The sequence below is a fragment of the Penaeus vannamei genome, chromosome 4 (assembly GCF_042767895.1).
Source record: "Penaeus vannamei isolate JL-2024 chromosome 4, ASM4276789v1, whole genome shotgun sequence".
Classification (NCBI taxonomy): Eukaryota; Metazoa; Arthropoda; class Malacostraca; order Decapoda; family Penaeidae; genus Penaeus; species Penaeus vannamei.
Window position 1 is genome coordinate 43,826,116 of NC_091552.1, and position 12,500 is coordinate 43,838,615.

Sequence of the window (12,500 nt, forward strand, 5' to 3'; positions counted from 1 at the left end):
CCTGATATCCACAAAGAGATGGTCTAATCATACATAAAATACATAAAAGTTAACCTCACCACTCACTACATACACAGTTCCAGAAAACAGCTACACCAAGATAACTTTAAAATAACCTGAGCTTGTACTCAAGGAAATTGTTACCAGCTTCCAACAATTGTTACGACATCACTTGAGCTACACAGATATCAAACTACTCCCTTCATCTTCTGCCTATACAACTGTCAATGTATAACTTATACAGGGAAATTAATATCACCTACAGATAACAATACCTTTCTCAAATAACTGTACCTTTTTCTCACTACACACTACTTCAAGGGAGCTTTGGTCTATAGATTTTCTACTAAACCTTTAAAGTCATAAAAAATATGGTATCCAAATTATATTCTTAAAACAAGTTAATGAATATAATTCTCCTGGTAAAATAATCATAATTTGTTTGTTTTTCATGTTTCCATTGTGTCTGTACCATTAAGAAATTCCTGAAATTCATCCTTTACACAAGAAATCAATCAAACCTTTTTCTAGTATCTATTACCTAAAGCCCAATATTTCATGTTAACAACCACAATGTTAACATTTTCCATGAATGCCTAATTTATCAATACACCTGATTCACATTATGGAATTCACACAGAATATGTATTATGAAGAGCTGAATCAGCAGGCACTTACATCTAAGATACAATACTTTCCATCATATAATTTCTGGTAAAATTTGACAAATGCTTCTCTGAAAGGAACTGTTTTTCTTCACATGAAGATGTATAACTAATTTATATCTGAGTGAAATATATCCCTCCCACATGAAATTGGCTGACTTTGATCAAAATGCTCTGACTAATTAAAATGATCCAGATGAAGTTTATAACTTCTTTTCAAGTGGGTTCCCCATAATTCATACATAGTTCAGGATAATACCTTAAAATAAATATTAGTGATCTTACATCACACAATTCATAAAGCTATTTGCAAAATCATTTTTCTCTGGAAAAATCTTCCCATCATGTTAATGATCAGTAAGTACTTCACATTATTTTTCTCTAAAATCAATAAATAAATAAAAACAGAATAACTAAGAATGCTCATACACTAGCAAACAATAATACTATCATATCAGCCTTATACAGTAATGCCTTTGTTTCAATTTTCAAAATTGGAACTTGAAAAGTCTTTTGATCATGTTAACAAAAAGAGGGATACTGGGTCTCCAAAACCAAAAAAATATTTCCCAATTGCAATCAAATGGGTGGAGGAGTGACCTGCTTTCTGGCATACAGAGCTTAAGCCTATGTAACTGGGGTTCAAGCATGCATCTCACAGGGTTAATATTAATGTCAACTACATTCTTAACAGGATTCCCCTTTACAACTATATCTAATTACACAAACATAATTACCTAATAATTTAGATATACAATCAATATCAGTCTATCAATAACATGGAATATAATATACTGAAAACAAAGTTGCTGACTGCACCAATCACATATGGCAAATGGTTCATCATAAAGCACAATCATCTAATCCAAATACCAGCAATTATTAAAAGTTGCTTGATGTTCTCTCATCAAGATCAACAACAACAAAAAATATCAAATGACCATAAACTACTCTCCGTGCTTTTTGAGCACTGGAGACTCTCCCTTAGAACTGATCAGAAGATATCCATCATCAATAAAATAATGTCAAATAATCAATGCCTTCAAAGTTTGATCTTAACTTTGGTACTAAGATATAAACCTATTTTTGGGTTAATGGAGAATTGCATAATCCTATCCAAATCATAGTGGGTCTGATGAAACAAAGCATGTGGTACATCAGAGGCATTTTATATTCACATCAATTGAGGTGGTTCTCAGCCAGGTCATAAATGAAACATGCTCCAAAATACATATTAGCTTTATAAACATCTAGGTCAACCTCCAGCTCATTCCTCCACCCCGTCTTGCATATTAGGACAAGTTCCCACAATTGGAATTTCTACAGTAGACATCTTTCCAGCATGTCATGGAGTGTTACAAGTCAAAAGTCTAACTATCCACAACCTTATATGAAAGTTCTTTAAAAAAGAAGTGATACCTAAAATAAATCATGGAGTATTGATATGGATATTTATGATTTTGATATTATATCCATCAAGGTTCCAAATATGATCTAGAGAGCAAAGTCTTTGATTCATTTGTCAATCTACAAATTAAACTTTGTTTTGAAAACAAATGGCACAACATATATAATATCAATATCATATTCAGTTGATCTAAATCAATGAATAGAACTTAGTAGAATATTCTACTAATTTTCAAAAAAGAAAGTTACCATGAACTTCCTTCAGACACTGCCCTGAATTAAATACATGTAATTAATAATCTCATCTTGAAAGTATACCCTCATAAAATCAAACACAGGGTAAAAAAGAAATAAAGATTGATAAACTTCTTCAGCCCAGATCTTACAAGGAAAAAAAAATTGCACAAAAGGCCTCTGAAATTGAGCTTCAATTTCAAACTTCCCCAGCAATAGGCATCTCCAACTCAACACACTGCTTGATGTCAACTTCTTTTCTTGTGCTTTTATCACCTCCAAATCAAGAGCATGGCTTTAAGTATACGTGTATGTGTTCTCCACAGCACGTCCTGTTGACCCACCTGAATTGCTTTGTTCATACTGAAGTCTTTCTAAAGCTGCAGTTGTCATGCGTACAGATCCACCATGAGTAGTGACCTGCAGAATTCATAAAAACAATTTATTCTTGGGGAACTACATCATTCTGGATTTGGTTTACTTATATGCCAATATAAAGCAATAATGAAAATGTTTACACACTACTTTTACAGAGATAAAAAAAAAAAAAAAAAATTACCTCTCTGGTATCAGGTAGATTGGGTGCCCTACGGTCAGTTCCCGCTTGGCCTGTTCCCTGGTTCCGCGCCGAGTAGTCTGCCGCAATGACAAACTCAGAAAGTGTGACGTCCGAAGTGCCACCAGACTCCAATGGGATGTGGTTGTCACGGAAGTACTCGAGCAGGTCAAATATGGTTGCAAAGGAGAGGTGTTGCACGCGACATGCACCATCTGGATTAATGGTCATCCTAAGATGCTGTAAGAGGGAATGGGGTTGTCACTCAGGTTGAAGGTTGCACAACAAGCAAGATCACATCACATATTAGGAGGATTTTAAACTGTGCTTTACTCTCAGTGATCTAGGGTCTTTATCAATCTATATTTAGATGAGCTGAAATATATATCTTGACATTAAGAGCTTTTATTTTCTTCTTGTTTAAATGAGGTTTCTTGAAAGGAACATTACATTTACTAAAATTGAAAGTTTCTTAAATACACTCAAATTCACAAAATGTGACCCAGCACCACCAAATGAGCCTGAAGTTGCCAGGTGAAGTTTTCCAGCTGATGGCACCGCTGCATACTATAGGGAATCAGAAGGGACTCTTGCATTTTACAGAGCATCAGCTTTCCAACAGTACCCAGATGAATTGAATCGGGTGAATGGTTCCAAAGTTATGGGAGGCAGAATGTTAAATGCAGGAATTCTATTCACAGTATTGAGATAAAGGAAGTTAGAACATTGCATGATAGGAACACCTTCGCAATGTAAAGTTCACACACAGATCAGAAATTAGATTGAGAACATTACTGTCCACAGTATTACAATGTCATGTTGTCCCATTTCCAGCTAATCAGGCTTATTAATCAACATTATGATTACATCATAGAATCAGGTTACTATACCATTCCTGCACCTATATCATTCAGCATTAGATGCAGTTATAACATCATCATGAATAAACTATCATAATAATCACACATCAAGATGTTTCAGTGCTTATCAAAACCTTTTCTACATAATGGAGCCTTGCAACTTTTGACCCATTTAGCAGTGCCATGTCACAAATAATCATCTAATGTAAACAATAAAAATTATATAATAAATCATGTATTATTGTAAAAATCGCCTTTTCAATTGTGTACAGATAAATACAGATTCGTAGACAGAGAAACACCAAAAAAACAGTCTCATAGGCACACACAAAAATCACTCATTTGTGTAAAAATTCCACATATGTACATATAAATTACACAAACACTAATCCTATACTCACATACAAAAATAACAGGTACACTAATCTCATAATTCCTCTTACCTAATACTAAATTTAGAACCCACTACCAGTTTATTAGCATTACCACTTACCTTTGCTCTTCCCTGGTAGTTGAAGGTAAGGACATACTCCCCCTTGCGCGTCTCACTTTGTCTCACGAGGAACACCCCATGGCCAGCCACAGCCTCCTGGAGGACAGCTGAGGCGGCATCACAGCGGGACAAAGTGCCATGGAACCAGGGATAGTCCCGGAGGCTTGAGTAAAAGTCCACATCCGTAGGTATGTTAACTAGGGGGTGAGGGGAGAAGTGCTTTTAGCAAAGGTTGGATGAGGGATCATGGTTTTTTATTTCTTCCAGTTTCCAGTTCTTGAGAAAGTGTTCAAATGGCAAACTGAAAAGCATCTCAAGTGTGTTAAAGGAAGCACTGTTGATGTTTGGTTAAGATCATTTTGCTTTTGTTAATATCATTTTGCTTTTGTTAATATCATTTTGTTACATTCTATGAAACCGAGGGCAGGGTGGAAAAGAAAAGAGGCATGAGAAGGAGGCAGAGAGAGGGATTAAGGAAGATAGTGTGAGGAGAGAGGGAAAGAGAAGAAGAGGGGGTAAAAAAGGATAACTGAATACATATGTATGAATGAATTGCTTTAAAGAGTTACCTGCCTTCTGGAATTCTTTCCTAATTCTTTTATCAATACCAAATAATTTCTAAAAAAGGCATTAAACACCCTCAACTTTCCCACACACTCCTTTATTCTACTGGCCACTAAGCAGATACAACACTGTAGAAAAACACTCACCAGAAGAATTCTTGTATCATGAAGATACGTTATGGTACAGTACAACAAAGCATAATACGGTTTGGTTTAGTGATATTTTACTTGGAATTATTTGACACTACTTAATTATCCAATCATATATCTGATAATGCCATGGTGAGCTTCAATCAGGCAGAGACAAGTAATACAAAGATAGCTTAACAAAATCACTTTGACTTATTAAAAAATCAAAACAGAGTTGGAATCCACTGCTGGTACTTTGAAACTGACACTTTAGAACTGCTTCCCACTTAGACATTTATATACTGAAACAAAATTATTAACATACCTGCTAGGACAGTGGTTCCAAGATACCACCATTATTTTTAGACAAGCAATGGCAATGGTTCTGCAAGTAGCTCTGAGCCATTCTCTAATGACAGCAGTTAGCAGTTGTTTTGGTAATATGAATAAATAACAGGAGGATAGTTTCAAGTATCAATGCATCAGGTGCACTTTGAAGAGTAAACAAGTCCTTTAAGACAAAGTGAGTAATGCTAAGCATCAAAACCACTGCCCGTTTCACTAATATAAAAAGGAAACATAATCAATAAGAAATAATTTCCAACAATTTACAGTGAGAGATGCTATGCTCCAGATCTCTTCCTATCAATCCATAAATATGGCATGACATGATCAACAGTTAAAAAAGGAAAAACAGATAAAATATAGTTTTACCTGCCAGCAAGCACATTCTCAGATACAAAGACGGTAATAAAAATCTAAGGATATGATCAAACATCAACCGTATGAGAACAAGTTGATAGTTCTTCCCATCTCTTACCAACTAATATTCAACCAGAGACATTCATCCATGTCTTTTTTCTTCATAAAAGCACTTCTTTCTTCTAAAAAATACTTCACAACATATTTCCAACATCCCCTTCCAACTATCTTTATGAAAAGTGATATCAGAGCTAAGGCATACATAATCCTATTTTTCAGTGCATGAATGACAGCCCACTCATTCACCTGTTTTGCCCACTAATAATATCTTGGCGCTTCCTCACATGCCTTACACACACACAAAGCTGAAGGTATAACCTTAAAAACAAATGAAACTAGTATTCTGAACTAGTAAAAATATGAGTTTCATGTTAACTAGTACTGTTTAGATAATAATAACAATAATGACATTAAATAAAACAACAAAAATCATATACCTCAACCCAATGTACTGTTACAGGAACTTCAAAATAAAAAAAAATCTTAAATCAGACTTTTTGCACAAAACTTTACAATGTACAGGTCCTGAGTTTTTTCAGTTTCTCCAAATAGTCTCAAATGATACTTCCAGTGCAATTTTTATAGTTTGTTTTGCAACAAACCTGGAACTTGCTTTTCTGCTTCTATATCGCAGCCTTAATGAAGATAAGACAAACTAAATAACAATAATAACAATAATAATAATAATGATAATAATAATAATAATAATAATAATAATAATAATAATAATAATAATAATAATAATAATAATAATAATAATAATAATAATAATAATAATAATAATAATAATAATAATAATAATAATAATTATTATTATTATTATTATTATTATTATTATCATTATTATTATTATTATTATTATTATCATAATAATATTAATACTAATACTAATAATAATAATAATAATAATAATAATAATAATAATAATAATAATAATAATAATAATAATAATAATAATAATAATAATAACAACAATAATAACAACAATAACAATAATAACAATAACAATAATAATAACAACAACAATAATAATATGGTTATGAAAGTAATCATTAATATGGAACAAAATCAAAGTAAAGGCTACTGATACTCACCATTTTCCTCATTGGAGTAATCACCCAGACCATTCTGTGATCTCGTGTGTGCTGCGAGATTGTTCTGTCTTGCTACAATGCCACTTGCCTGCAGGTTTCATAGAGAAATGTCAAAGTTAATCCAACTGCAAAACTATAATACTGTGGTAAGACTACCTTCTTATTTATATGAAGTGAATATCATGCATGATCTTACAAAATTTACCTAAGAATGAGTCATAAAACCATAAGAGAAAGACAACACAACAAAAAATTATAACAGCATAAGTACTGAAAAAAAAAAAAGGTTTTCCTGCCTGCTGTGAGATGGGTGAGGTAGTGCCTGGAATTCTGGGAGGCAAGTCTGGTGGGTGTTCTGGTCGGGCCTCGACAGTCTCCCCTCCTCCACCACTGCCACCACCACTGCCACCTCCTCCTCCGCCTACTCCTCCTCCTCCTCCTCCTCCTCCTCCTCCTCCCCCTCCTCCACTTCCTCCTCCTCCCCCTCCTCCCCCTCCACCTCCAGGGACTGCAGCTGATAGGGACTGTGAAGACTCATTCTTCACGCTGTACATTGCAGGCCGCAGTTCATAATTCTTTGACCTATGTGAAGGAGATATTTTACATATATCATTATCATATGTAAAATACATTTCATGCCATTATTTGCACAATAGCTAAAATCCTATTCTGAGGCTGAATGCATATATGTAACATGATAGCAGTCACACAAAACTCTAAACTTATCAAACATTTCCAAATACAATGGGAATAAAAGATTACCTAAAAAGAAATAACCCAAAAGAACAACTTCCACATTAGTAGCAGATTCTTTATCCTCTTATGTTCTTTGAAGAGAATAAAATCAGTAATTATCACACACAAAAAGGAAACAAACCCCACAAGCACTTACTGTTCTTTTTCATTTGAGCAGCAATAAGCTACAATGGTAGTAAGCCATGTTTTCATGTCTTCCTGATCCTGAGCCTCAACTACCCACTCATTCCCACTATCCGCCTGGAAAGGATAACACTTGATCATGACCACCAGCTAAAACTGCAACTTTTATTCTATTACTTTTCTGTACTTTTATCATGCAAGGTTTCTTCTTACCCCTTGCATCATAATCTTTCATGTAGAGTATTTAATAACTTACCCAAAGACTTATTCTATTTTTTAAATTTAGTTTCCATGATTTTAGATACATTTATGTCATACATTATCATTTTCTTTGAACAAAGGATTCAACCATTCACAGTAACTTCATAAATTATATCTTTCATACCATATAAAGCAGACTAAGCTACACATGAGCAGAATCCATTAATCTTCACAGCCAATCAGTCTATAAGTCTTACTGCTGACTGTACTAGTGGCTGCCTTTAGCCAGTGCCAGATGTCAGTGGCCAAAACAGATCATCAATAAACTTTTTAAAAAACAATTATGCTAAAATATCCTCTACTAGAATTCAGTGATTGTCAATAGATCTCTATGGATCCTGATGACATCACATCTGTTCTAAAACTTTATACAAGGACAAATTTTGGTTGAAAGAGGGAATGACAAATTTCACAAGAGTGCTAACAATCACTTGGTTAATGCCTAACTACATAAGAGTGGTCCAAAACATCAAGGGCAGGTCGGGTCGGATCTTGCAGGCAGGGTGTACAAGTCAGGCAGGATTAGGATGTAAGGTGAAGGTGAAGTAGAGGGACTGGAGATGTCCAGTTCAGATAAGGTCATATGGCCCCGTCAGGTAGGATTAGCCATCTGTAGATGTTAAGCTCAATGTGAAAGGGACAAAGCAAATCAGTTGTTTGTTTGATTCTGTTTCACTCACTTAATATAATAGCATGTCTATGCCATTATTTGTCAAAAATATATATATACTCCCTACCAACTTGGTATGTCTCTGAAACTGATAAAATCCAGTTGCTTGCATGGTGGTAGTGAAAAGAGTAGAGTATACAAATATTATCATTATAGTATAGATCATTTCTAGATTCTCTTCTGAAAAGTAAATAAAAAAAAATAAAAAAACATGTGATTCAATCCAACTCACCTTGATAACAAATGTGTTTCTCAAGTCAGGCATTTCTAGGTCTGTCGTCTCTCTTGCTTCATTGATTGATATGCAAAATACACCAGTACGAGGCTTCATACTCTGAAAACAGAGGATCAGTGATTATTTTGCAAAATCTGAAGCATTCTTCCAGCTTCTAATTCCCATATTGTAACTGTATAAGACATATCACCATTTAAATTATCAGTATACAATCTGATACACAGCAAATTTCCAAAAGAAGAATTTCAGAGGGAGATGATAATTGAGAAATGGTAATGCAAAGAATCATCAGAAGTGTTAAAGGATGAATTATCATCCTTTCTTTATTTTATACCTTCAGATGATAAGTCAAGAGTTAACCCAGTCCTAACCAGTACATTAACTGATAATATAAGCCACACCTTAGAGATAATGACTTATCCATAATTATTGCCTTTGAGATTTCATCCATCCAGATTCCTAAAATTCTTATTTTGTGTTAGTGTCAGTATTCAATTTTGGGATCACATTTTCAAAGAAAAAGTATTTCTATTGTCTCTTATGGGTATGATTTTCACGTTAGGTGCCTAACATAGCCTGCAAACTAAAGAATGATCTAGGCACAAATGAGCTGTTAATGCACGCCAACAAACCGGTATTACCCATTCATGACGGGTGTCCCATATATGAGACATCCTGAAAAATAAACATGTCCGCGCATCCCATCAGTGTGACATTGGATCGGCGCGTAGATCCTGGGTCGGCCCTGCACGCCGATTTTGTAACCGCCCGGAAAATACTATTTTCAGCTTCAAAATATACCGACATTAGTGGGTTAATGACAACTAGCCAAATATTGTACTTGGTGTTAATGGGTTAACTGGGTAAAGCACATCCAAGTTAAGCAAAAACTTTTAGCCTTCAGTAAATAGGTTTTGGAGACCATAAAAAATAGTGGCTAAAAATATGGTATATAATTATTGTGACTATGGGTGACCCAAGTCAACTTTAAACACCTATTTGTAGACTTTATTTTACATCAATATACCGAACCTCACATCTGTAGCAAGGAGTCACGGTAATGCATAATGTTTCAGCTTATTTACCTTTGATCACTAATCACACAAAAAAATATAAGCAGATGCTACATTCTCTTCTTTGCTATATATAAATGTAGACAATATATACACAAAAAAGAAAATCTACATCCTACATCCTTGCTTGGGGGATACTAATACCTTTAGACACTAGTTCATTTCAAGTTACTAATGTAGCCTATAATGATTTCCAGCAAACAGATGTTTTTATAATGTACAATAAGTAAAATTTAATGGTGCAGGTACATTGGTAAGCAGTGCCTTTGTATATGACCATTCCAAGGTGAGAGAAGCAAATTTCAGCCAAATTCTCCTACAATATTATGAAAATGTCCTTAATCCCTATAATCCAGATGACGTTCCAGTCCCACCATGGAAAAATCTGGGTCGAGGGACAGGTGATGTGAACATGCTGTCATCGGGCAAAATCACCGAGGGCCAGGTGAGGCAAACTTGCCGTCATGACTGAAGATTAGGATAAGACTCCCTACGAGCACACAAACCTCTTGGAGTGTAATTAGACTCATTTGGCACTTAGAAGGGGGCTTTAGCATTATTCCCATCGATAAACAAATGTGGAATGTAATGTACTGAGTTATTTACGACATAGAAAGATGATATGGAATCCATCTGCAAATCAAAAGACAAATATGGAAAATGGCAAAAAGGCTAAAAAAGTTTACACAAAATAACTTTGCAAGGGGGAGCCACAGAATCTTGTCACCACTCATGGGTGTTCTTGCACGCTCGGCCTACCCACCACACACCCAGGATGTTGGCTACTTACAAAACCTACTGCCCGTATTTTCAGCACCGTGATTTCCATGCCGCAACCAGATCCAAAGGGTTAAAAAAATACCTGATGATGTTGTGAAGTGTAGATGCCAATATTTTTTTTATCCACATAATATGATCTCATAAAAACAACAACAGAAAATATGAATCTTATCCATAAAAAGTTGTCTTACAAATTTTCCTGAATCAGGGAGATATGGTGATGAGTGACTGTCTTTTTTTTTATTTCATCTTTCACTTGAGCAAATAATAAAACAACTTTCCAAAGAAACACCAAAGTTGACGGCCAAAGAAGCACTCGAGATGTTCGATGAAGCTACTCAAGAAATGAATGAAGGGTGTTTTGCTTCTTCCCAGCTTCTATCGTGTTAAATTTTTCTTCAACGCTAATTGAAAAATCAGATCCAAACGGGTGTCCCACATATGAGACACCCGGAAAAGTAAACATTACCAGGCATCCCGCCAGTGCGACACCAGATCAGATCATGTATATATATATAAATATCATGTACATATTGAATACAAGAAATATAAGGGTTGTATTATCAAACGTATTTTAAACTTGATACAAATTTACTGGGGATACACAGCAATATCTATGAACTCTTCTGAAAGCACACAATATTGTTTACATTAGGTTTGTGGACTGCTATTTCCATACTCAGAAATCTATTCCAGTTAACGCATTAACGCCGGTATATTTTGAAGCCGAAAATAAAAGATTCCGGGCAGCTACAAAATCAGCGGGCGGGGCTGCCCCGGACTCTTCCCATCCACCCACTGTGGCTCGCTGCTGCGTTGGAGCACGAGCCCCAATACAGCATCACACTGGCAGTACATCCGGCAATGTTTATTTTTTCAGGTGTCTCATAAGTGGGATACCTGTCGTTAGTGGGTTAAGGTATGTATTAGTGCCCCTTAAGTAAGCTTAAAGCCTGGATTTTGGGCCATATACAGGCAACAAGGCACCCAGATCCAATGGATTAACCCCTTGGATCAATCATCATTCTTTTCTCTCTTTTGACAATCACAATTTGACATTTTGAAACATTCTTTTCACTCTTTTATCAATCACAATTTGACATTTTGAAACATTCTTTTCACTCTTTTATCAATCACAATTTGACATTTTGAAACATTCTTTTCACTCTTTTATCAATCACAATTTGACATTTTGCAACATTCTTTTCACTCTTTTATCAATCACAATTTGACATTTTGTGGCCAGATCATTAATCACATTTCACTCTTTTGTTGTTAGGGTCCTGAAGTTTACACACATATCTCCACAATACCAAAGGAAACTAATCAGAAACATGAAAAAACAGCTACAATGTGAATTCAGATGTAGCTAAAACATATAAATATGTATTGCTGAATATATAATAATAATAATAATAATTATCATTATTACTAATATTATTATTATTATTATTTTTATTATTATTATTTTGGGTTTGCTGTGACAGGCTCTTGTGACATCAGTCAAATTGTGGCTTGTCTGTTTCTTGTGCTTCTAAAGTACCCCCTGTGTGCAAGGAATGGCAGGGCTTACCATCCACTGATAGTGATGATCTTCTCTCTTCTACCTATCCATAGCTGACCCTCATCGCCACTGCTTCTGCCTTATGCAGGTGGCCCCTCTCCAAACTCAAGTGGTATTTTCACATCATCCAACTTTTGCATTTCACTTATGTATTAACTTTTCTTGGTAGTTCTTATGGTACAGATGCACCCGCCAGAGACAAAGTCCACAACTTCACCCAACAATCTTGGGGGACACGTGGGAAATGCGATTTTCGGAAATACGAGCCAAAATTT

General features: G+C 35.1%; 1 protein-coding gene across 3 annotated transcripts in view; it reads right to left on the reverse strand.

Annotated features, from left to right (window-relative positions):
- Positions 1 to 12,500, reverse strand: part of LOC113811397 (aminopeptidase N) — an 82,746-nt gene that overhangs the window by 68,297 nt on the left and 1,949 nt on the right. The window contains exons 2-5 of one of the 3 annotated variants that reach the window (XM_070121084.1): positions 8,806 to 8,907; positions 7,656 to 7,759; positions 7,060 to 7,345; positions 6,764 to 6,851 (exon numbers count right to left, since the gene is read on the reverse strand). In XM_070121084.1, the coding sequence (XP_069977185.1) occupies positions 6,764 to 6,851; positions 7,060 to 7,345; positions 7,656 to 7,759; positions 8,806 to 8,907 (580 nt within the window). Of the gene's footprint in view, positions 1 to 6,763; positions 6,852 to 7,059; positions 7,346 to 7,655; positions 7,760 to 8,350; positions 8,499 to 8,805; positions 8,908 to 12,500 lie in introns of those variants that run through there. The other 2 variants (XM_070121086.1, XM_070121085.1) reach the window with 2 other exon arrangements.